Genomic DNA, 26695 nt, shown 5'->3' on the forward strand with positions numbered 1-26695 from the left:
ATTTAAAAAAGAGAGAAAGAGAGAAGTATCTTTAATATTTCTTGTAAAGTTGGAGTTCCCATCGTGGCTCAGTGGTTAATGAATCTGACTAGGAACCATGAGGTTGCAGGTTTGATCCCTGGCCTTGCTCTGTGGGTTAAGGATCTGGCGTTGCTGTGAGCTATGGTGTAGGTTGCAGATGTGGTTCGGATCCCACATTGCTGTGGCTCTGGCGTAGGCTGGCAGCTATGGCTCCAATTCAACCCCTAGCCTGGGAACCTCCATATGCTGAGGGAGCGGCCCAAGAAATGGCAAAAAGACCAAAAAAAAAAAAAAAAAAAAAATCTTGCAAAGCTGGATTTGTGGTGTTTGACTCTTTTAGTTTTCATTTGTCTGTAAAACTCCTTCAAATCTGAATGTTAGCTTTGCTGTGTAGAGTATCTTTCTTTCCTTCTTTCTGGCCATACCTGTGACATATGGAATTTCCCAGGCCAGGGATTGAGCTACAGCTGTAACCTACACCACAGGTGCAGCAACTCCAGATTCTTTAATTCACCACACTGGGCTGGGGAATCACTTGCACCCCCACAGTGACCCAAGCTGCCACAGTCAGATTTTAAAAATTTTTTAAAAATTATACTTGATTTTCAATGTTCTGCCAGTTTCTGCTATACAGCAAAGAGACCCAGTCATGCATGTATATATATTCTTTTTCTCACATTGTTCTCCATCATGTTCCATCACAAGTGATTTGATACAGTTCCCTATGTGCTACGCAGCAGGAGCTCATTGCTTATCCACTCCAAATGCAATAGTTTGCATCTACTAACCCAACTCCAGTCCATCCCACTCCCTCCCCCTCCCCCTCGGCAACCACAAGTCTGTTCTCCATGCCCATGAGGTTATTTCTTTCCTGTAGATATGTTCACTTGTGCCGTATATTAGATTCCAGATATAAGTGATATCACATGGTATTTGTCTTTCTCTTTCTGACTTACTTCACTTAGTATGGGAGTCTCTAGTTCCATCCCTGTTGCTGCAAAAGGCATTACTTTGTTCTTTTTTATGGCCGAGTAGAATTTCACTGTGTAAATGTACCACGTCGTCTTCATCCATTCACCTGTCAGTGGACATTTAGGTTGTTTCCACGTCTTGGCTATTGTGAACAGTGACACAGTGAACATACGAGTGCACAGATCTTTTTCAAGGAAAGCGACATCTGGATAGATGCCCAGGAGTGTGATTGCTGGATCATATAGTGGTTCTATATTTAGTTTTCTGAGGCACCTCCATACTGTTTTCCATAGTGGTTGGTACCAATGCACATTCCCACCAACAGTGTAGGAGGGTTCCCTTTTCTCCACACCCCCTCCAGCATTTGTTACTTGTGGACTTATTGACGGCCATTCTGACAGGTGTGAGGTGGTACCTCATAGTAGTTCTGATTTTCATTTCTCTAATAATCAGTGATGTTGAGCGTTTTTTCGTGTGCCTACTGGCCATCTGTATATCTTCTTTGGAAAAATGTCTATTTGTTGTTGGTTTTTTTGCTGTTGTATAAGTTGTTTGTATATTTTAGAGATTAAGCCCTTGTCAGTTGCCTCATTTGAAACTATTTTCTCCCATTCCATAGGTTGTCTTTTTTTTTTTTTTTTTTTTAAATGGTTTCCTTTGCTGTGCAAAAGCTTGTCAGTTTGATTGGGTCTCTTGGTTTATTTTTATTTCTGTTGCCTTGGGAGACTGACCTAAGGAAACATTTGATGTCAGCATTCTCTGACATCAACAATCAGAGAAATCAATTACTTCTGGGTTTGGTATTCTATTCCATTGGTTTGTGTGTCTGTTTTTGCACCAGTACCACACTGTCTTGATTACTGTAGCTTTGTAATATTGTCTGAAGCCTGGGAGAGATGCCTCCTGCTTGGTTTTTTTGCTCAGGATTGCTTTGGTGATTCTGGGTCTTTATGGTTCCATATAAATTTTTGGATTCTTTGTTCTAGTTCTGTGAAAAATGTCATGGATAATTGATAGGGATTGCATTGAATCTGTAGACTGTTTTGTGTAGTATGGCCATTTTAATGATATTCTTCCAATCCAAGAGCATGGAATATCATTCCATTTCTTTGAATCCTCTTTAATTTCCTTCATTAATTGAAAAAATTTTTTTTCCATTATAGCTGGTTTACAGTGTTCTGTCAATTTTCTACTTTATGGGAATGTGACCCAGTCACACATACATATATACATTCTTTTTCTCACATTTTTCTTTTCTTTTCTTTTTTTTTTTTTGTCTTTTTGTCTTTTTGTTGTTGTTGTTGTTGCTATTTCTTGGGCCGCTCCTGCGGCATATGGAGGTTCCCAGGCTAGGGGTCGAATCGGAGCTGTAGCCACCGGCCTACGCCAGAGCCACAGCAACGCGGGATCTGAGCCGCGTCTGCAACCTACACCACAGCTCACGGCAACGCCGGATGCTGGATTGTTAACCCACTGAGCAAGCGCAGGGACCAAACCTGCAACCTCATGGTTCCTAGTCAGATTCGTTAACCACTGCACCACGACGGGAACTCCTTTTTCTCACATTTTTCTTCCTTGATTAATGTTTTATAGTTCTCAGTGTATTTCTTTCACCTCCTCAATTGCATTTATTCCTAGGTATTTAATATTTTGGGGTGCGACTTTAAAAGGTAATGTATTTTTACATTCATTTTCTAATATTTCATTGTTAGTATACAGAAATGCAACTGATTTCTGAATGCTAATCTTATATGCTGCTACTTTGCTGAATTCATTGGTTAAATAGTTTTTGTGTGGAGTCCTTAGGGTTTTCTCTATATAGTATGTCATCTGCATAGAGTGAACAATTTTTACCTCTTCTCTTCCAATTTGGATACTTTTTATTTCTTTTGTCTGATTGCTGTGGCTAGGACTTCCAATATTATGTTGCATAAAAGTGGTGAGAGTGCATCCTTGTCTTGTTCCAGATTTTATTGGGAAGGCTTTCAGCTTTTCTCTGTTGAGTTATATTTGCTGTGGGTTTGTCATAAATGGCTTATTATGGTAAGGTATGTTTCCTCTATACCCACTTTGGAAAGAGTTTTCATCATGAATGAATGTTGGATTTTGTCAAATGCTTTTTTTGCATCTATTGAGATGACCATGTGGTTTTTTACTTTTCTTTTGTTAATGTGGTGTATGATGTTGATTGATTTGCGTTATGTTGAACCATCCTTGTGAACCTGGGATGAATCCCACTAGCTCGTGTTGTATGATCTTTTTTATATGTTGTTGGATGTGGTTGGCTAGAATTTTGAGAATTTTTGCATCTATATTCATCAAAAATATTGGCCTGTAATTTTCTTTCTTGGTAGTATCTTTGGTCTGGTTTTGGTATTAGGGTGATGATGGCTTCATAAACTGTCTTTGAGAGTGTTCTTCAATCTTCTGGAAAAATTTAAGAAGGATGGGTATAAGTTCTTTGTATGTTTGGTAGAATTCGACTGTGAAGCTATCTGCTCCTGGACTTTTATTTATAGGGAGGGTTTTTATTACATATTCATTTCTAGTAATCAGTCTGTTCAATTGATCTATTTCTTTTTGATTCAGTTTTGGTGGGCTGTACGTCTCTAGAAAGTTGTCCATTTCTTCTAGTTTGTCAAATTTGTTGGCATATAATTATTCATAGTATTCTCCTATAGTTTTTTTATTTCTGCAGTTATTTATTGGGCATTCTCTTTTTTCATTTATTTGAGTTCTTTCTGTCCTCTTGGTGAGTCTGGCCAGAGGTTTGTCAATTTTGCTTATCCTTTCAAAGAACCAGCTCTTAAGTTTTACTGATTTTTTTTCTATTGTTTTTTGAATCTCTTTTTTATTGATTTCCTCTCTGATTTTTGTTTTCCTTCCTTCTGGTGATTTTAGGTTTTTTTTTTTTTTTTTTCTTTTTCTAATTCTTTTAGGTGGTAGGTTAAATTGTTGATTTGAGATTTTTCTTTTTCCTTTTTTTTTTTGTGTGTGTGTTTTTAGGGCCTCACCCTCGGCATGTGGAGGTTCCCAGGCTAGGGGTCTAATTGGAGCTGTTGCCACCAGCCTACACCAGAGCCACAGCAATGCCTGATCCAAGCCACGTCTGCAACCTACACCACAGCTCACGGCAATGCCGGATCCTTAACCCACTGTGTGAGACCAGGGATTGAACCCACAACCTCATGGTGCCTAGTTGGATTCGCTTCCGCTGGGCCATGATGGGAACTCCAAGATTTTTCTTTTTTAGGAAGGCCTGTATCACTATGAACTTCCCTCTAAAACTGCTTTTGAGGCATCCCATAGATTTTGAATGGTTGTGTTTTCATTGTCTCAAGATACTTTTTAATTTCCTTTTTTGATTTCCTTGTTAACCCACTGGTTATTTTAGTAGCATGTTGTTTAGTCTCCATGTAGTCAGTGTTTTCTCATTTCCTTTCCTGTGGTTGATTTCTAGTTTTATGCCATTGTGGTCAGAGAAAATACTTGAAATAAATTCTATACTCAAATTTATTGAGGTTAGTTTTTGTGCCCCAGTATGTGGTCAATTCTTGAGAATGCTCCATATGCACTTGAAAAGAGTGTATATTCTGATTTTTTGGATGTAATATCCTGAAAATGTCGATTAAGTCTAACTTTTTGATTGTGTCATTTAGGATCTCTGTTGCCTTATTTTCTGTCTAGAGGATCCGTCAATTGATATGAGTGGGGTGTTAATGTCTTCTACTATTATTGTCTTCCCTTCAATTTCTCCTTCATAGTCAGATTCCTAACCCACTGCCCCACAGCAGGCGCTCCTGTGTATTCTTGGTTGTAGAATTTTTCTTTCCTCACTTTGAATATATCATGCCATTCTCCTCTGGCCTGCAGTTTCTGTTGAAAACTCAGCTAACAGTCTTATGAGGAGTTCTTTTGTATGTAATTATTTGTTTTTCCTTACTGTTGCTACTTTTTTTTTTTTTGTCTTTTTGCCTTTTCTATGGCTGCTTCCCACGGCATATGGAGGTTCCCAGGCTAGGGGTTTAATCAGAGCTGTAGATGCCGGCCTATACCACAGCCACAGCAACGAGGGATCTGAGCCACGTCTGCAGCCTACACCACAGCTCTCAGCAATGCCGGATCCTTAACCCACTGAGCAAGGCCAGGGATAGAACCCGCAACCTCATGGTTCCTAGTCGGATTTGTTAACCACTGCACCACAACGGGGAACCACTGTTGCTACTCGTTTCTTTTCCTCCTCTTTCTTCTGTGACCTGTGCCACAGCTTGCAGCAATGCTGGATCCCTAACCCACTGAGTGAGGCCAGGGACTGAACCTACATCCTCATGGACAATATGTCAGGTTCTTAACCTGCTGAGAGCCACAATGGGAACTTCTTAGTTGTACTTCTGGATTTTTTCTTGTTTCTGCATTTGAAGCACATTCCTTTGTTGCCTCATTTTGCCTAATTCTCTGTGGTTTTTTTTTTTTTTTTTTTTGGTATTAGATAGGTTGGTTATAGTTACCAGTCTTAGAGAAGTGGCCTTAGGTAGATGTCCTCATTGGGACACAATAGTACCCTGCCCTCTGGATGCCAAACCTATGCGGTCTAAGGGTGTCCTTTATATGAGCTCCACTGACCCTTCTGTTGTGTTGAGGCTGACTACTGTGGGTGGGCTGGTAAGTGGGGCCAGGTCCTGGACTGGCTTGCTGCAGGACCTGGGACTGGAGCCTGTGTGCTGGTGGGACTCCAAATTATCTCACAAAACTGCAGATAATCTTATTGATTTGTGAGGATTTGCTTTCTCTTGCTGCTTTCAATATTTGCTTTTTGACTTTGTTTTTTTGAAAGTATGATTATGATGTGTCATGGTGTGGGTCTCTTTGAATTAATCTTACTTGGAATTTGTGGAGCTTTATGCATGTTTACATTTGTATGTTTCACCAAACTTAGGAACTTTCCAGCCATTATGTCTTCTAATATTCTCTCTGCCTTTCTTCTGGACTCTGATGATACGTATGTTGGTCTACTTGATGGTGTCCCACTGGTCCCTTAGGCTCTGTTCACTTTTTTTTTTTGGTCTTTTCAGGGCTACACCCACCCACATGGAGGTTCCCCCTCTAGGGATTGAATTAGAGCTGTAGCCGTTGGCCTACACCACAGCAACTCAGGGTCCAAGCCATGTCTGTGACCTACACCACAGCTCACAGCAACGCCAGATCCTTAACCCACTGATCGAGGCCAGGGATCTGACCCACGTCCTCATGGATGCTAGTAAGATTCATTTCCACTGAGCCATGATCTGAACTCCTGTGTTCTCCTCAGCCTTTATCCTTTCTGTTCAACTTGGTCCCCACCATAGTTTTCCAACCAAAACAACCTTTCTTGAAGACTATTTAAGCAAAACAGAAAACAATGGGAAACACATTTTTCTGAATTTATTTAAGGAACACCAAAAAAGTGCATCTGAATAATTTTCTTTAAAAAAAATTTGTTTTGAATTCATCATATTCTGCCTCACCATTCCAAATGCAGTCTAAGAGATGGTTCAATGATATCTGTTGATTTCTAGACAAATTGTTTAGGATTACCGAATTTGATATAAGTGAATTTCTTTTTCGCGAGTGGTGATGGGCACCTCGTAATTATTTGCTCAGAAGCACTTGCCCACCCTTCCCCTCTCTCCTTCCCACTCTTTCTTGCCGGTTCCTGTGACCCATGACCTACCCTTGGGAGACAGTGGGCTAAGATAATCTAATTTTTGGAATAGTTTTTTTTTGCTTGTAACCTGCAAACTCTAACTGGCCTTTTAAGATCTAATTTCTTTCTTTCTCCCTTTTTTTTTTTTGCTTTTTAGAGCTGTACCCACAGCATATGGAAGTTGCCAGGTTAGGGGTCTAATCGGAGCTGCAGCCACTGGCCTACACCACAGCCACAGCAGCACAGGATCCAAGCTGTGTCTGTGACCTACACCACAGCTCATGGCAACACTGGATCCTTAACCCCCTGAGCCAGGCCAGGGATAGAATCCATGTCCTCATGGATGCTAGTTGGGTTCATTGACCACTGAGCCACAAAGGGAACTCCAAGGATCTAATTTCAATCTTAGCCTCACTGGAGTCATGCTCTAATTAAAAGAGCTACAAACACTAAACACTTAAGCAAATAAGCAAAATCAACTTTTGCTTTTATATTTCCTAGGCAAGATTGGGGCTTTTAAAAGAAATACCTCATGAAAAAACAAACATGTAAATAAGAAATTTAAATGAGAAATTAAAAAAGGACTTTAGTTATCATTAAATTTAATTCCATTTGTTCCATGGAGACAAAAACTGGTTTTTTTTATTTTTAGGTTTTAATGTGGGTCCTAACCCATCAATGAAAGCATTTTGTTAAAACCACCTGAAAAATAAAAACTAACCTAAAATATAATTGCCAGTGTTCTTTAGGATTTAAAAAAGTGAGATGTTCCAGGTTGAAGCAAATGTTTTCTTGGATTGCTAAATGCATTCCCATGAGTGTTTCTTATTTCTTAGGCTGTGGGACTAGAAAGCTAGGCCTAATCGTGCCTACCCGTAAGGACTAAAACTCAACTACATGCACATATTTAAGACTTGCCCCAATTCAGTGCCCACGTACTGGAGGTTTTAGGCTAGATGTACCTGCATGGGAAGCTGTTTTCAACTCTTCACAGCTCACACCAGAACAAAGCAGCCATCATCAGCACAGAAGAAAGCTGCTGCACATCAGACTCACAAGAGAAACTCTTAATGCAGAGAGCAACGGCATTTTTTCAACCCTATAGATTTCGTTTTTAAAAATTAAGCTACTTAGTAGTAAAAAGTCAAAAAATACTTTTGCATGATAGAGGAGTGTAAATAAACTTCCATAAATCGGTATACATGTGTTTATGAGACAGCAATTTAAAAAAGACAACAAAAAAAGCTGCAAGGATCCTGAAAAATATGTAAATAAATTCACTCCAGGTCAAAGGTAATATAAGAACAAGTCTTAAATTCTTGATAGCAAGGGTTAGAACGGAAACAAGAAACTGAATGGTAGCAATGCAATCAGGCAGCACTGGATTCAACATTATTTCCTAAAAGGAATAGAGGGGGGAAGAAAAAGCACAATTCTGATTGTTCTCATTTCAGCCTCTCTTCATCCAAAACAGGGAAAGCTAATCCAGAAACTCCCTCTCCTAATTATCAGTGAAGAGTGTTTGAGGAATGACAGAATCTTCCTCTGGGGACAGGCTGGGCGTGGCAGAAACCCGCTCTCGCAGGAGGCTGCTTTACTAAGGAGGGATTTGGGAGGTGGCTAAGTCAGGGAGTGGGTGGCCTCTGAGGTTCTGGCTTTCAAGTGATGCTGCTGTGGACCTGAGGGGGTTCCTGGCCCCTCCGCAGTGCGTTCTGTTGTTTAAAAATGCAGCAGCTTGCATTCATAGCACTTCGGTCATCTGAAAAACAAAACCTCGTCCCACCCCTCTACTGCCCAACTGAGGGCAAGAAGAAACTCCGTAAGCAATTATTTCTAGGTGTCTGCAGTGCTATTACGGTTCAATCAAATGTAAAATCTAACCGACAGCCCCGAGTTGTCAGGATTATCCCAAGGGCCCCTGAACTGGATGTTGCGAGTTGACATCAACTGAAATGAGCTGGACTTAAACTGTTGGCTCAGTCTCTCCACAGCAACAGGGCTGCTCTGTCCCGCCTGGAGTGGTCCCACGCCACCCCCTCCGTGAGAGCTCTGGGCAGCAGCAGGGTGGTGGTTTGGGGGGAAGCTACTGGTTGTGCCATTTGCTTCCAGAATCACATAGACTATAACAAACTTACATTAAACACTGTTCAGTCCTGAGTTGGGTGCAAGCCCGTGGAGGAGGGGCTGAGTTCACTTAGGACTCTTCCCCCGGGCGCGGCGTCATACATGGCCTTCAGCTTTCTCCTCTTCCATGGACTGACTCTCTGTTTCTTTTTCATTGGTGACCCCTTCTAAAGACTTCTTGCTCATTGCTTTACTGGCCTCTTCCTGAGGGAGAAATTAGAAATCAAGAGGGTTAGAGAAACAAAGCAATGGAAGATCCCATTACTTCCTGGCTCCTCCACCCTGTCGGGTCTAGAACAGGAGGGTGTCACTGGGACTTCAGGTTGCCTGCCTGGGTCAGTCACTGCTCCGCTGCCAGTTGTCAGAGGGGAGCTTTTACTTTTATTTGGTTAAAATGACTAGCTTGCCACAGGGACAGCTGGTTAACAGTCAAGTGCATGTGACAAAGGGGTCTGAGTGGTTGGTGAGCACAGGACCAGAAAACACCTTTGCTGTGGAGCTCCTATTACATCTGCGAGGTTGACTCCTGAACCTCAAAAGTAAAGCGGGGGAGCTTCCCCACCAGTGCCCCTTTCCTGGGAAAGTCAGAAGTCTCAACAAGCCAAGTGTTATCTGTAAACAAACAAAAACACAAAACCCCCAACCCTGATGTGTTTGATCTTTAAAAAGTAAAGCTTTAGTCCATTTTCAGGGAATGGATGATTTCCCTCATCTCTTAGATGGACAAGAGAGTTACCTGGGCCTCAAAACCACGTACCTTTGGTGAGAAGAATACAGTGGAACAGCCCTACTCTACTTCTGGATCCAAACCAGCCTCAGGAAGATCTGAAAGCATTTTCCCTATTCTTGTGCCTGTCAGGACATCTTCCTGTGTCTGGGTCCTAGGCGTTACCCTTCTTAGAACACAAGCCAAAGGGGCAAGGCCAGTTCTTGATCTATCTGAAGGCAAGTGGGTTCTGCACATACCTTTGCATCCTGCTCTGCAAACTTCTTGAACATGTTGGCATATATCCTGCGATCCCGCTCGTTGTGCTCCTTAGCCTTTTTCTGGCACATGGAGATCTGCAGCCTCGCGGCCTTATTCTGTGGATTTACTTCCAACACCTTCTCAAAGTCGCCCCTGGCTGACTCAAACTCGTTCATGAGCAGCTGGGCTTCACCCCTCCTGTACAAGCCCTTCTCATTGGCACTGTCCAGTCCAAGGGCCTAGGGACAGATGGTCTAAGTTTTAGAAAGGATGCACATACCTTGTGGGAATTTAGAGAAAGGTCTCTGGCCAAGGGAGCTAGAAAAGGCATACTGCAAAGATCTGGCTCAAGGTAATTATATACTACTGATCAAATATCCAAATTAATTTCTGTATTTAATGCAATTTCTATAAAGAGCCTAAGGGGACTTGGGAAGGGGGCTTTTGAGAAGTTCATTTTGAAGTTCACTGGAAGAACTAAATGCCTAAGTATGGCTGAGAAAATTTTGGAAAAACAAAAACAATGAGAGGGCTAGACCTACCAGAGAAAAAGGTACACTATTAAACTACTGAAATGAAAACAGTGGATAGGAGTTCCCGCTGTGGTGCAGTGCAGTGGGTTAAGAAACTGACTGCAGAGGTTCAGGTTGCCGCGGAGGTGTGAGTTTGCTCCCTGGCCTGGCACAGTGGGTTAAAGGATCTGGTGTTGTCACAGCCACAGCTTGGATTCAATCCCTGGCTTGGGAACTTCCACATGCCATAGGTGTGGCCATTAAAAAAAAGTGGTTAGAACTCCATGCACAAACAGGTCAGTGGAACACAACACAGCATTCAGAAACAGACTCGTGTACATGTATAAAAAGATTTAATAATCACAAAGATGGGAATGTAAATCAGGTAGAGAAAGGATTAACTCCAGGATAAACAGGGTCCAGTGACTATTGATGTAGAAAATAAAGAGTTCAGTTCTTACCTCATAAACACAAAAACAAATTCTAGACCGACTATTTTTACATGCAAAAAAACCCCCCAGAAAAATGTAATAGGGTTATTTACCATTATTTTTAAAAAAGAAAACCTAGTTGACTGGGTAGCTGGTTAGCTCAAGTTGGTTAGAGCATGGTGCTGACAAAGCATACCTAGTTGGAGCAGGTTTTGTTAAGTACTGAACAGGGCTGTTTTTATCATCTTAGAGTGGGGAAATCGTTTCAATCCAGGAGGAAAGTGACAGACTTGCATAAATATCAAAATTTTCTTTTCAGAAAAAGATACCATCACCAAAGACAAACAGGGTCCCTGCTCTCAGCCAAGAGGTTAACAGTGATACCGTGCAGACTACCTCAGTCGATAGAAAGCAGACAAATCATCTTTCTGCTAGAAGGATGTGAAGAGGCAATTCTCAAAAGAAATACAAATGGCTAAAATAATGAAAATAATGAAAAGATGTGCAACTTCAGCAGTAATAAAGAACAAAAATGAGATGAATTTGTTGCCAATACTGAGAAAATAAACCACTGATAATATTCAATAATAAATAAAGTACTAAAAATTATTTATGTTTGTCTTTTTAGGGCTGCACCTGCAGCACATGGACGTTCCAGGCTAGTGGTCAAATCAGAGCTGCAGCTGCAGGCCTACATCACAGCCACACCAACACTGGATCTGGGCTGTCTCTCTGACCTACACCACGGTTCATTACAATGCTGGATCCTTACCCCAGTGAGCAGGGTCAGGGATCAAACCTGCATCCTTATGGATACTAGTCGGGTTTGTAACCTGCTGAGCCACAATGGGAACTCCAAAATAATAATGTCTTTTGACTCAGTATATCCATTTTTCTAGGAATTTTGTCCCAGAGAAATTATCCCACACATATGCAAAGAGATGCTATGTAATTTGTAATATCACAAACCTGGAAATCTACCAAAAGGGATTGGTTAAATAAACAATGATAGATTCATACATAGGCTACTATATAGACCTCAAAAAGAATGAAGTATTGTATGATGAACTGATACAGAAAGACATCATTTTATAAAGCTATAAATCTATATATTGTCATTAAAAAAACACATATATGTCACTCTATGGAGAAAAAAGGAATGTGTTTGAAATGAAAGACTGGTTTTGGGAGAGAGGCTCAAGGGGAATTGTATAAATAATGTCTGTTTCTTAGGTTTCTATAATGTCTGAATTTTGTTTTTTTTTTTGCCTTTTCTAGGGCCGCTTCCCACGGCATATGGAGGTTCCCAGGCAAGGGGTCTAATCAGAGCTGTAGGCACTGGCCTACACCAGAGCCACAGCAACACGGGATCCGAGCCGAGTCTGCAACCTACACTACAGCTCACGGCAATGCCAGATCCTTAACCCACTGAGCAAGGCCAGGGATCGAACCCGCATCCTCATGGTTCCTAGTCAGATTTGTTAACCACTGCACCATGATGGGAACTCCTATAATGTCTGAATGTTTTTTGTTTTTGTTTTTTGTCTTTTTAGTTATTTCTTGGGCCACTCCCGCGGCATATGGAGGTTCCCAGGCTAGGGGTCAAATCGGAGCTGTAGCTGCCGGCCTACACCAGAGCCACAGCAATGCGGGATCTGAGCCGCGTCTGCAACCTACATCACAGCTCACGGCAATGCCAGATCATTAACCCACTGAGCAAGGGCAGGGACCGAACCCGCGACCTCATGGTTCCTAGTCGGATTCGTTAACCACTGCGCCACGACGGGAACTCCAATGTCTGAATTTTGAATGACTTTTTACTATGCTTCCATAATAAGGCACAAAGTTTTTAAAAATATAGTGTTTTTTTTTCCTCAGGCAGAAATTTAGTGTAACATTGCAGGGAACATGTTAATCCACAAAACTAAAAATATTTTTTGGCCACCCCTCAGCATATGGAGTTCCCAGGCCAGGGATCAGATCCGAGCCTCAGTTGTGACCTATGCACTGGATTCTTTAACCCACTCTGCCCAGCCAGGGATCTAAACTGTGTTCTGGCGCTGATCCCACTGTGCCACAGCGGGAACTCCAAAACTCAAAATCTTCAAACTCAAAAATAATTATGCAGTTATTAGATTTTACTCATAGTATAACATACACTGTTCATTCTACCACAGTAGCACCAGCTCTACATAAAAACAACAGAAAGGTACAGGTGACAGTAAAGTTCTGGTCTTTCAGAACTGAGGTGCCCTTAACAGTGTTAACAACATAAGAGTAATAAGGGAGGCGGACGCTTTGTGGGTCTTTCAAGGTAGGTATGTGTGCTCTTAGTCAGTGAATAAATATGATTACAATAAAAAGGGACTTGTACATATTCCTGCACGAGCAGTCAAAGTCCTAAAAGGCTTAAGTTTAATCTGTCCTTATTAAATTGAACCTGTGGAGTTATATATCCGATCTGGTACCAAATGCTGGAGACTTAAGGTCATAGATAAAATTGTTTAATTTTATCAAAACTTTTGTTCATAGTGTATTATTATTATAAGTAATCTAGGCATCAGTAAGGTATGATGAATTTCTGAGTTTCCTAATTCTTTTTTTTTTTTTTTTTTTTTTTTTTGCTTTTTAGGGCCACAACCATGGCATATGGAGGCTCCCAGGCTAGGGGTCGAATTGGAGCTGGAGCTGCCAGCCTACACCACAGCCACAGTAATGCCAGATCCCAGCCGCGACTGCGACCTACACCACAGCTCAGGACAACGCCAGATCCTTAATCCACCCCCTGCAGGCCAGGAATCGAACCTGCATCCTCATGGATGCTAGTCAGATTCGTTAACCACCCAGCCATGATGGGAACTCGGAATTTCCCAATTCTTACTGAGAAACAAATAGTCCCCAACAAAACAAAGCAAAACAAAAATCCCAAACCTGGGAGACGAGGAAGAGCAAGCAGAAGCCGACCATGCATGAGGCAAGACCACCTGGCATCTCTCCCCACGCAGTCACTTTACCTTGTCACAGCACTCCACGGCTTTGGTGTATTCTCGCAGCTTCAGGTAGCACATGGCCAGGTTCAGGAAGGCGGCGAGGAGAAAGGATTCTGAAGCTTTAGACTCCTTTTCTGACAAGCCGTACTCCATCTCTAGCCAGGACACTATCTTCCCATACTGAATGACGGCCTGCATGTACTTGCCTCCCTACGAGATAAACAAAAGCTAGGAATTATGTGCTGTGCGGGCTCAAAGGAAGGGTAAGCCCAGCCCTCCCTGAGAAATGACCACCTGGTCCCACCTGAGGACCCGTGGGTTCTCGGTCCTCCGGGCCCCTCCCCTTGTTTCTGAAGGCCGGTGATTCGGGCGGGGCTCAGGCCCGGCCCTGCAGTGCTCTCCTCCCCAACTGCCCGCCTCACCCTCCCAGAGGGGCCGTTCTGTCAGCAGGCTTTGGGGTCACATTCTTTGGTGCTAATATTCATCGGATTTCCAAGAGGCTGGTGAGTCTAGGCTGTGTCACTAGCTTACTGGAAAGGGAAGTTACTTTTCCCCTTTCTCCTGATGGTCGGCGCTGCACAGCAGACATCATGTCCTAGAGCAAATGCTAGTCCCAAACCCAGCAAATCGCAGTTACTGAAACCCAAGGTTGGCAACCTCTTCCTGTAAAGGAGCAGATAATATTTTACGCCTCGCAGGCTAAACAATCTCTGTTGCAACTCTGTCCTTGGTAGCACAAAAGCAGCAATAGACAGCTGATAAATAAGTGGGTGTGGCTGCGTCCCAGTAGAGCCTCACTCCCGAAAACAGGCTGTGGTCTGCTAACCGCTCATCTACAGACGACGGGAAAACGCACAGATGAAGAGCAGCAGTCCCACATACAGCAGACATAAACCACATAGGTGTCAGTCAGCCAACTCCATGAGAAAAATCTGAGTCACATTTTAGCTCTCGCCTAATTAGAATTCTAATGATTGTGACTAACAACTGTGTAGTTAATCCATGTGAATTATATATACGTGCTATACAAGAAATGACAATGTGTTTACTGCCATTTTAGGATGGATGTAAGGAGTGAGAGCCACTTAAACACACAAATAAGACGGGGGTACAGGTGAGGGGTCTCCTCGGTAGGAGGCGGCTATAAGCTGGCAGAACTGCATCCAGACCCAAATCCAGTGTCTGCCCGACGAGCATGTTACGATCCCTTCACCAGGGTTACCAGTCAAGGCAGAGCACATGCTCCCAGCACACACAGAACTCACCCAATGACTGAGAAGAGAAAAAGCGGAGCAGATCTACGAGAATGTTGTTATGAAGGACTCTAGCTGGAGAAGGAAGCCTCGATGTCCCTTTTGGGGCAGGGCCTGGGTCTGACCGTACAGACCCAGCTGACAGTGGGGTCACCCCCAGCACCACCACGGTGCACTGACAATGCATTTACTCGCTGAACAGACTGCACAGCACAGCTTAGCCGGGCCCACCTTAAGCCTGGGCAGATCCTCATCGTTTACCACAAAGACTACTTTACCAGAAGTGTTGACTCCCCCACGTAAGGAATCCTGTGCTGAGAACGTCTGCCCTCCTGGTCTTAGGACCGACTGGGGGCTGCGCTCACTGCTGACCAGCGTCATGAGAGGGTAGCACACACATCACTGGCCAGGAGAAGGCAAACCCCCAAATTCCAGGTGTGGGTTCTACTGAGGGGGTGCTGCTCTCACACCTTTTTTTTTTTTTTGCCTTTTCTATGCACCCGTGGCATATGGAGGTTCCCAGGCTAGGGGTCCAATCGGAGCTGTAGCCCCTAGCCGACGCCAGAGCCACAGCAAAGCGGGATCTGAGCCGCATCTGCGACCTACACTACAGGTCACGGCAACGCCAGGGATTGAACCCAAAACCTCACGGTTCCTAGTTGGATTTGTTAACCCCTGTGCCACGATGGGAACTACGGGAACTCCTCTCGAACCACTTTTCAGTCCGTCTGCACTTACGGTCCGTCACAGCCTGAGGCCACTGCTCAAGAACACAGCTCCCCCGGGTCAGGGTGAGGCATTTTCTGTCACTCTCTTTTCTCTTGCTGGACTGTGAGCTCTTTGAGGACAGAAACCATGTCCGACCCCTTTTGGAATACCCAGGGTTTAACACAAGGTGGCTCTTAAGGAAGGTCTGCTGAGTAAACATTAAGGTCAAAGGACTATAACTATGGAGTGAGTCAAAAGTTTTTCAGTCACTGGGAGCAAAATGGAGGTGCGGGTGGAAATGAGAAAGGGGTCATTCCACTCAGGTCAGGCACTTCCCTGTTATGTCTTGCTTCCTCTTTCCCTCTCCTCCATCTTCCACGTACCAATTTCCTTTCTGATTATCTAATATATTGTCACAGGGAAAGAAAAGAAGTGCCAGGGAGGATAAGGCCCCAGGTGTTAAAACTTCAGTAGGTTCTGATATCAGAATGGTAGAATGCTATGGTTTCTTACAAAAACTCCCAAAGTAAGAAGACTTCATAATACACAAATGTTCCTTTACATTTATAAAGCATTTTTTAAAAGAGCCACACCTGTGGCATATGGATGTTCCCAGGCTAGGGGTCAAACTGCAGCTGCAGCTGCCAGTCTATGCCACAGCCACAGCAATCAGGACCTGGCCTTGTCTGCAACCTACATCACAGCTCACCGCAACACTGAGAGCAACCCACTGAGCAAGGCCAGGGATTGAACCCGTATCCTCACGGATACTAGTCAGGTTTGTTAATGCTGTCACGACAGGAACTCCCTCTAGAGCATTTTAATGCTCTTTCATGTATGGCATACATAATTTTATTTATATCTCAATGTCTAAAGCAAAAGTTTTTGTGCTATTTCTGCTTCTGACATACTAAAGACAGGAGTTCTCAACCAGGGTGACTTTGCCCCCCAGGGACATTAGGCAGTGCTCAGAGATGTTTTTAGCTGTCACAAGTGGAGAGGGTGTGTGGGTTTCTGGCATCCAGTGGTCAGGGCCAGGAATCTGCTAGGTATCCTACACCACACAGGACAGCCTCCCAGCAAACAGAAGTATACAGCCCCAAATGTTAGTTGTGCTCAGGCCGAGAAATCCTGCCCTAAAAGAATGAAGGAAAGAGGAAAGGGGGGAGATTGAGGGTTTTTCTTTAACCTAAAATCCTCACATCATGGATGACTTGTCTCTACATCATAGCACTGGTTTCTGGGTTTGGCAGTGATTGTTCAAAACATAGCAAAGCCTGGTTTGTCTACAAAGGGTTCTGTGGGTTGCAAGATACGGAACTTGCTTGCTTTAGAAATGCTTCTCCCCAAGGAGCACAAGGGGGCGTAAGAGCCCCATAGCACCAAGGTGTCCTCAGCCTTCTGACCACTGCCTCCAAGTCGGAAAAGAGAAACACTGCCCAGGTGTGAGAATTAATGCTCTCGGCCTGGAAGAACACTGCCTGCCTGACCTGCACAGTCCCGGCAGGACGTCATTGCTATTAAATGTGCTTGATAGTTATTTTCAGAGTGAAAGGAAGAGAGTCCTTGCCTACCTTTCTTCTCTTTAGTGTTCAGAGGTTGATGGGAGTTTCTAAACACCAAAATCATTCCCATTTAAAAGCTTATTACAGTTCTACCCCACTAAGGGGAGAGATTTACCCACTTAGGTGTAAACCAAACTGACAGGTAATGAAGGTGGAGCTCCAGCGTGCGACGGCCGTGAGATGTGCCCCAGTTCTGTGCTCACAGAGAGCCGGACTCTGCGTGTGCACACTGCGCCCTGTGCAACACCCTGCAGAGCCCAGGCCCGGGAAGGCAGTGTAGCAGATAGAAACCTTCTGAAAAGGGAATGGGTATGGGAACCTATCTACCAACCATTTCTGAAGATGGGATCTTTTACCTATCATTATGAAGGTGCCTCCAGGGAAGTTTTGAGTAGTACAAAATGTTCAGAGACATTCTGGGAGAAAAATCTTAGGTCAGTGGTTTTGAACCTTTCATTAATTTTCCCCCAATAGACTAATGTTTTGGAAGATGTTGTCTATCAAATTGCATGTTAAAAATAATATGTTCCATATGTGTGACTGCTGATCCAGATTTTATCCGAAGATCAGTCATTGTAAGAGGGTTCATATTATGAAATACACAAATCACTACTGCAGCTGTGATGCTAAGAAGCAACAAAGTTAAGTAATTGTATAGCAACTTGAGCCCTTCTTTTTGCTGCTAATCACCAATTCCGGCCATCTCTCTGTATCTATTCAGGATAGCTTTAGGTCATGGCTTTGCAACATTATTTCATTATCATTAGTGTTCCCCAAAGTTCAGAGTTATCAGCAACCAATCAGAGCTTCTAAACAGCTAAATTGTTTCATTAGACCAAGTTGATTTAATTCTAGTCAAATTCCAAAAGCCTCAATCCCCCACCTCCAAGTGTTAATATTCTATTTAGCAATTTTGGGAAATGTAAAAAAAATATTTAAAGACTACATATAGTTCATATTGTCTTAAGGGATTTTACAGAAAATTTTATTCTAGTGTATTATATATTTGGGTCTACAAACAGCTCATTTGGAATCCTGAGCAGTTATAGCAACCAAGTTAAGTAGAATTTAAAGAAAATCAAACGTGTTCTCAAATGCACACTGGTGGTATAATGGTGAGCATGGCTGCCTTCCAAGCTTGCTCTCTAGAATTTAGAAATGCACAGAATTTTAGAGCTGGAAAGAAACCTGGGAATCATATAATTTAATTTCCTCACTTTTTACATGAAAAAAAATAACCTCTTTGGATCTCTACTGACTTTAAGTCATTTGTGGCCATAGAGTCCAGTTTTCCCAATTCAGAGCTCATCCCACCCTATCTCAATGCTTTCTGGTGATGCAAACATTATCTTAGTACATACAATAGTTCTACATAAATAATTATATATTATTTATACCCACAGTAAGAAATGTTTTAAATTATGATCTAGTATCCACTCAACACACAACTGAACAAAAGTTTTATGAAACAAAATTTGTCCTAACTACATAATGTAATACACTTCCACTAAGTTGACTTCATGACCCAACAATGGGGCTCCTCTCACAGTTGAGAAAACAATGGTATCGATGATACAGGCTTATATAATTCTCTGGTTGTTTCATGTTGGGTAACGCTGCCTCCCCTCCCTCCAGACGAGGCTGTCAACGCAAGGATATGTCTTATAGCAGCTTCTCCATAAACACTTGCTGAAGTACAATAATGCTTTGGACCATCGAAAACATCATCTAAATTTTTTTGGTTCATGGATTGTAGTGGCAAGACAAAAAAAAAAAAAAAAGAACCCTGGACAAAACTCCCAATCTCTCTCTCTCTCCTGCACCAAGCCCTTGGTGCTCGAGGAGGAGAAGGTATGTATTTGGGGAAGGAACAACGGGTAGAGCACTCTGATTAGAGAAGAACAAGGTGCTATTTTTCTTTTCTTTCAAAAAAATCTCAGGGTTTAAAATCTAAGTGAGGAAATAACACATTCCTGGATTAGAAGAAAAGTTTTTCAAGAATCAATACATGACAAATATCATTCAGGAATTTCTGAAGATTCCTCACAAAAGCGAGTGTGGCAGGGATCCCCTTGGCTGTTAGAAGCAATTAATACTCTCCTCTTGTCAGGTCTCTCTGAAACCTGCGCACAATCTCTTTTCTTTCATCCTGTGCCTAAGTGACTTCTCCAACACAGTAGAAAGGAAAATGATATGAAATTTACCCCTTTGAATTCTTTTACTTGCTAACAATTATTCTATTCAGTCTTTGTTTCGTTCCCACTATGTACCAAGCCAGATGCCCTAGGCCCTGAGTGACACAGTGGTGGGGGCGGGGGTGGCCAGCCAGACCTGGTCTGCCCTTACGGAGGGTTACAATCGAGAGCAGAATGTGTAAGAGGCATCTGTATTCTTTTTGTCATATTAATTCATTCTGTCTCACCATTTCTTATACTAAAAATGACAGACTTATAAACGTTCAGGCTTATTCTTATCCAGGAGGGTGTTGGCAGGATGCAGAATAGGGAACATCAGCACAATTCACTGGTACTTGAGCAAATTCGTAGAGGGAAAGGACCGTGCTGAGACTCACACACCTTGAAGTACACAGTCCCCTTCTCTTTGACAATGGCAGCCTGCTCCAATTTTTCTTTGGTGTCCATCTCCCAGGATTCTTTGGCCTGTTGTATAAATTTGTGACAATGGTTAGATGCACAGAGGAAAAAGCTATCAGCTGATGTCCATAAGAACAAACAACAGAGGAGCCATTCTTAGAGGATACCCACACCTCGAAACACACTGACTTTTAAAACTGTGTGCCCTTGACAATGTGATGCCAGGCTAGGGGTCATCTTCCATGATGACAAAGCTGTAGCTCAACCCGCGTTGCTCAAGAGGGAGGCACAGGTAGTCACACCGTGAGGAATGTGAACTCTCGAAGAATGTCTAGAATTTCAAGGTGAGGCCACATGTGAAAGCTGGGGTCACTTATTTCCCTCCTGCAAACTTTGCCACTAAACTGCTATCATAATTTAGGCATGTTGTTTCTCTCAAGCCTCAGTTTTTCAACTCTAAAATGGGAACACTACTGTAGTCAAGTCACAGTTGCAGATTCATACACAATTAAAAAAATTCCAGGTCATGTAGTTGTCTCTCCGCTTGAAAACAACCAGAGTACTAAAGCCTCCAACTCTAGCAACTTGCAGACGTGTATACGTGGGGAATTTCAGGCCAAACATAATTGGAGGGCAAAGCGGATGCAAAGATGGAAACAAATGAGTTCATGATCATCTGCTAATTTGTACTGTGTGTTTCATTACTCTCCACCCTTAGAGACATGAATCCAGGAACAACTGCACTTTCATTATGGCCAGCTGGATCATAAAGAGTCAAGAGAACAATGAGGGGTCCTTCAGGGAAAATGACAATGGCTCAGTCGGTGCTATTTACTGCCTAGGAATCGTGATGCTCCCTCGAGTGGGTAACTATAAAATCCTCTATTCACAAGACAGTGATACATTCCTGGTGTCACCAACCCCACACCCCTTTAAAGTGAATAAAGAAAGTTACTGGTATTTCTGGCAACCCTATGTTGATTTCTGACAATTTAGCTCTATTATTTAAAAACCCAGTAATAAGGGCCCTTTGCATTTTTTTATTGGGCTCAGTCTTCATGGAGTGATGGAGTGTAAACCCATTCTTTTTTTCTTTCTTTCTGGCCATGCTTACTGTATGTGTAAGTTCCTGGGCCAGGGACTGAACCCACGCCACAGCAGCAACCTGAGCCACAGCAGTGACAATGCGGGATCCTTAACCCATTGAGCCACTAGGGAACTGCGTATAAATCTATTCTTAACATTACAAGGCAGCAAATTAAATCACGTTGCCTCCAACATCGCACACTTTTAGGTGGTTTCAAACACACTGAGCAGTGCTGCGTGGACAGGCCCGGGGCCGTGACCCAGCGCAGGCCACTGTGGAGAACACAGTGACAGGAGGGCGGAGGGTGGGGGGGAGTTACACTATTAAAGTGGAAATAAAGCCAAAGGTCTATATAACCATATGCTGAAGATTATTTTCTCTCTCTTTAAAAGTAAACATGACTTTGTGCTATGAAGGCGGCTCTGGAGGATCAGTGCTGAGCCAGCAGGGTTTCAGAAGATGCTGCCTGACAGTAAGCAATGGTTGTGACAAGAGCACATGTTGATTAGGGACCTCACCGTCAGGGAAGGTCCCAAAGCAGTTCCCCCCTGACTTTCTCAGCCCTCAGTCAGAGGCCTACAGGGCAGCGATTTCCCTCCTGAGTCTAGGACATATAAACGGTCACATTTCCAGTCCAAAGCCGAGAGTATAGAACCTGGAGGTAGCACCGTGGGGATGAAAAAGGCCTATGAGATGCAGTTCCTGTGGCTCTCATGGAAGGGGGGCGTGGTGGTGCAGGGGACGTGGCTGGGCGTGACAGCACACCTACTCAGGCACATGCTGTGTGTCTGGCCAGTGAAGCTGCTGCGAAGCCTCCAGAGGCAGGTCGGAGATGGAAATATGCTCAAGGAGGCGTGCCGTTTCTGGAACCCGAGGCAAGCGCTCTCTTTTCTCTACTTGGACAGGTATGAAAAGAAAAGGTCTAAGGTTAGCAGGTTTGTTCCTTGTGTCCCTTGTCGGAACCTGGTGGCCCACGAAACCTTGCATTTTGGACAATGACTTGGAGCCACAGTGAAGGGTACGAACCGTCCAGCCCTGGAAAACTGCACCCCACTCCCCCAAGGAGCTGCTTGGCAGAATGTGAACCTTTTTGTCTTCAACCCAGGAAAAAAAGTACAAAAAGAACACGTCTAGGAACAAATAAGGGAACAAGTCTTGGATTCTACCCAAAAAAGTTAATAAAAAAAAAAAAAAAAGCTGACACATAGGAACAAAGTAAGAACACTGAGCTCCTTGGTTGTGTATCAGCTGTGCTGTATCAGCTGTCCTGTGCTCTAGCAGCCACCGCAGAGACAGGAGACGAACTTGGTCATGAAAAGCAATGTACAAACAAATACCATCAATCTACACCACCTGGTAACAAAAAATACTATTTTATTGGAAGTGGATGGAGAAGAAATCTGCCATGATTTCAGAGAAGTTGTTATTTTCTCACCTTTTCGAAGCTCTTAAGTGTAACTTCATATATAAGCTCAGCATTAGGTTCAATGCCAAATTTAGGCTTCCCTGCCTCTCCAAAACCATATCTGAAATGGAGAGTAAAAAAATAAAACTTTAAAGAATTGGTGTATTTCCAGGCACTTCCTTCGGTATTCTGAGGCATCACATTAGCATAGAGCTATCATCTGCACACTACACACATCAGCGACCATGAAGACGAACCAGATGTTGATCAGAAGACACAGTGCCAAGTATCCCTGCTGCAGCTTTTTTAAGAAACCAGGCTACATTTAGTTTTCTTCTTCACATTCATGCGCAGTGCAGCACCTGTGCTCCCTGGGACAGCTCACCTAATGCGATTTCAAGTCACTGCCTTTTTCTCTGCTTGATTTTTTACCTAATTCTTTTATAAAACACCCATTATCTGACTATAAGGACGTTTCCTGAAGCTTTATCTGGAGACCAGAGAAGACGGGTACTATAATTGTTCAGTGCTGTTTGGTAGAGGGTTTTTTTTGTTTGTTTGTTTTGTTTTTGTCTTTTTAGGGCCACACCCATGGCATATGGAAGTTCCCAGGCTAGGGGTTGAATCGGAGCTGTAGGAGCTGGCCTACACTACAGCCACAGCAACACGGGATCTGAGCCGCATCTGTGACCTATACCATAGCTCACAGCCACACCAGATCCTTAACCCACTGAGCAAGGCCAGGGATCAAACCTGTGTCCTCATGGATACTAGTCAAATTTATTACCATTGAGCCACAATGGGAACTCCTGGTAGAGGTGTGTTTTAATAAGCTTCTAACTTTCAGGTGCTGTCCTCGTCCCGTCAGATAAAGGGGGGAGGGGTAAAGGCTCACACCTCAGGAAGAATACACATTCTCACAGTATCTCTTCAAGGCATTTTAGAAAGCACACTGGAGAAAACAAATACATAAAGAAGAACAGCTTCATCAAGAGAAGCAACCTGTACTCTGTTCCATAGCTTGCTGGCTCTGACACTGTAAAACACTACACCTCTTAGCCCAAACTTACTGAAGAAAATTACTGGGGAATGTAGACATTTGTTTTTTGGACCATTTAAGATCTTTAATAACAAATCCAAGGCGTTGGAGGGAGCTGCTCGAGGGAAACGCTGGTGGAGCCCTGTCCATCTGGTTTGGTGCTTTCCCCGCACAGAGGATGCCCAGCACACCAGGGAAACGTTCACTGGAACATATTCTGCTTATGTTCAAGCAAACTACTCTTTAGTATATGGAATGGGACTGCAGAAAACTCAGTAAAGCCAAATTCTCAGGCTATGGACTCAAAGATGCCAAGACCAGGCTGATGTGTCAACACCTTCAGTTTTTCTCTGGGGCAAAAGGAATGGAGTGGAAACACCCACCCCTTGCTACTTGTACCACTTCTTTACTCCCTGCCTGAATTTTTCAGGAAGAAAGTGCTTATTCGCATACCTCCACTGTTCTACAGGAAGAGGGAAGCTGGAGCCAGAGAGGCACAGAGACCCTGCGAGAGCTGGTAGGAATGGGGTGTGGTTGGTTTAACAGCAGGGCAAAGGGTATTTCAGCAAAGAAATAAAAGAGGACGAAATTATCAGTGGGCAATTGTGGGAAGCGGTGACTAGTGTCCTACTTTGAGCTCTTAGACCAATATATGTCCTACTTTGTTTCTGCCAGCTGATAAATGAAGAACATTCCCTAACTGCCGGGAATCAGGTAGGCAGGTGAGTCCTTCCTGAGCATGTGTTTACTGACAGCATGTTATATTTGGAGGCTTGTGCTACACAGGTACAAACCCAGCAGATGACCTGACACTCTCAGCAGGATGATTTGAACCCCTATCCCTATCAGGGACATCTGGCAATGTCTAGAGATTTGGGGTTTGTCACAACTAGGAGGCTTTGACACCTAGTCAGTAGAAACCAGGGACACTACCAAACAACCTCCAATGCACAGGGCAGGTCCCACAACCAAGAAATACCCGGCCCCAAATGTCCACAGGGCTGAGGATGAGAAAAGCTGCCTTAGAGCTATTTATAAATAGGGGTCCCATGGCTGGGGGCTCAGTGCGGTGGTGTGGATTGAGGGAGGCACCAAACTGCGCTAGTTAAAGTTAATGGGATTAAAGATGACTAAAGAAAGATACCGTTTCTACAATCTCTCCTGGGTTCAAATGAAGGGATTCTGTGAAGATGTATGTGCAACACGTAATCCCGGGGAGTGTGAGCTCACACTGAACTACTCTGGGAGCATCTCCCCTGCCTTCCCATTACACAGAACGTTGTCTGCCTTACGCTAGGTGAGGCGGGGCAAGGAAGGGCCCTGGGCACACAAATTCATCTGATGGAAAGCTGGAACAGCAGTACTGTCCAGGACCAAACTGGACAAGCTGGACTACAGTAACAGAAGGAATCCAGTACTGATGTTCTTAAATTAACCGCTGCCTGCAGAGGGCAGAGATACAAATAATGACTATTAATGAGCATTAAGCCATTATGAGCATATAAGAAGCACTGGTATCCTAAGTTCTTATCAACTGTTCCCTTTTTACAAATGAAAAAACTGAGGCGGAGAGAAGTGCTTCCTGAGAGTCACACACAGAGGCAGTGGTAGAGCCCGGATTTAAATTCAGGCTCTGTGTGTCCCCAGAAAACTCTTCCATTTTTGACTCACACTGGCTCATAATTAGATCCCGAGGCTCTCAGCAGCCTGTGTTTATGTGTGGGGTTGGTGCAGGACAGAAGATAAGGAAAGGAAGAAAAAGGAAAAAAGTTAAAACTAGCCTTACTTTACCTAAAATGAAAAGGATCAATCAGTCACAGTATTTAAAACAATATAAAAGACACTGTCCTCATGAGAAGAGAAAAAAATGGGTTCTTGGGTAGTGTTTTACGAATTTCTTATTATGAAAACATCCTGCCAAGGAGTCTATCAGAACTGCACAGAAGTTCTATGTCCTGGGAATCTTTTGGGGAATGAAATACAGATGATACTAAGAGTATCACAGAATATACATCTGCAATAGCTGTATTTACATCAACACTCAGATGCAATGTGTCTCTAAGTGGGGATCTGGTGGACAAGCAAATGCACTGCACACACTTACAACATGCCTGGTACGTGGGGATTGGCTAGACACACGGGTCCTTTCCCACAGTGCAGGGCTGGACGGTCTCCTGTGCAGACTCTGCACCTATCCTGTAACTCCTCAACACACTAAGGCACATCCTGAAGACAAAATAACATGTTCCTTTCTAACAATGCTGTATTATTTCCATAAAACATGAAAAAACTTTTACACCTAGAAATTTACGAAAACTTATCGACTACTTTTATGTCTCAATAGATCTGAAAAATCTACCATACGTTAAAACAGGGTTTCCTTTTTCTTGGGGTGTGAGGCTAAAATGGAAGAGAAGGACACACCGATAATAGCTAGTACACTGAGGGTTTGGTTGGGTCAGGCATTTGCTATGTTCTTTGCACACATCACCTCGTAGTCCTCCATAACTTTGTGAGGCAGGTACCATTATCCCCATTTTACAGAAAGGGAAACTGAGGCTTAGGAGAGTCAAGTGCACACAGCCAGTTAAGTTGCATGGGGGGTGGTTAAACCACTAATCATACAACAAACAACTTAAATAAATCTGCAAGGAACTATTTGCATTAGTAAATGTAGGGAAATTCCTGTTTCTCTTTGCCATTAAACTTGAGACATCTGTTCTCACAACTGGCTTGTCAGCTAGGCTACAATGTAATGAATGGATTCTCATACTCACATTCTCATATGCTCACAATGTACACAGAGCTTATCCTCAAGGAACTTAAACCTGAAAACAGCAGTTCCCGTGTGGCTCAGTGGTTAAAGAATCTGACTAGGAACCATGAGGTTGTGGGTTCGATCCCTGGCCTTGCTCAGTGGGTTGAGGATCCGGCATTGCCGTGAGGCGTGGTGTAGGTCGCAGACATGGCTCGGATCCTGTGTTGCTGTGGCTGTGGCACAGGCCGGTGGCTACAGCTCCAATTAGACCCTTAGCCTGGGAACCTCCATGTGCTGCGGGAGCAGCCCTAGAAAAGGCAAAAAGACCACACACACAAAAAAACAAAAACAAAAACCTGAAAACACATAGACATAAATACCACTCTCTTTCTATGAGGTTAGAGCTACTGTAGTTTTGGAAGGATGGATTAAAAATAACTGGGTATTACTTAGCTATGGAGGAGATGGTCTTCTCTATGCAATACCTGGTTTAAAAAGTTCCCTACAGGAATAAAGAAACTGATTCACCTAAGAGTGAACTACAAATGCAGAGCAGATGTAAATAAAAGACACCGAGGCGGGAATA

At 43.3% G+C, this 26695-nt stretch overlaps 1 protein-coding gene across 13 annotated transcripts in view; it reads right to left on the bottom strand.

Annotated features, from left to right (window-relative positions):
- Window positions 6398-26695, bottom strand: part of FKBP5 (FK506 binding protein 5) — a 108941-nt gene continuing 88643 nt past the window's right edge. For 6 of the 13 annotated variants that reach the window (XM_013977828.2, XM_021098050.1, XM_021098053.1 and 3 more), the window contains 5 exons: window positions 22343-22433; window positions 19803-19886; window positions 13725-13910; window positions 9767-10006; window positions 6399-9004 (listed from right to left, as the gene is read on the bottom strand). In XM_013977828.2, the coding sequence (XP_013833282.2) occupies window positions 8897-9004; window positions 9767-10006; window positions 13725-13910; window positions 19803-19886; window positions 22343-22433 (709 nt within the window). In that variant the 3' untranslated portion in view covers window positions 6399-8896. 13 annotated transcript variants of the gene reach the window in all.

This window comes from Sus scrofa, chromosome 7 (genome assembly GCF_000003025.6).
Source record: "Sus scrofa isolate TJ Tabasco breed Duroc chromosome 7, Sscrofa11.1, whole genome shotgun sequence".
In the NCBI taxonomy this organism is placed as follows: domain Eukaryota; kingdom Metazoa; phylum Chordata; class Mammalia; order Artiodactyla; family Suidae; genus Sus; species Sus scrofa.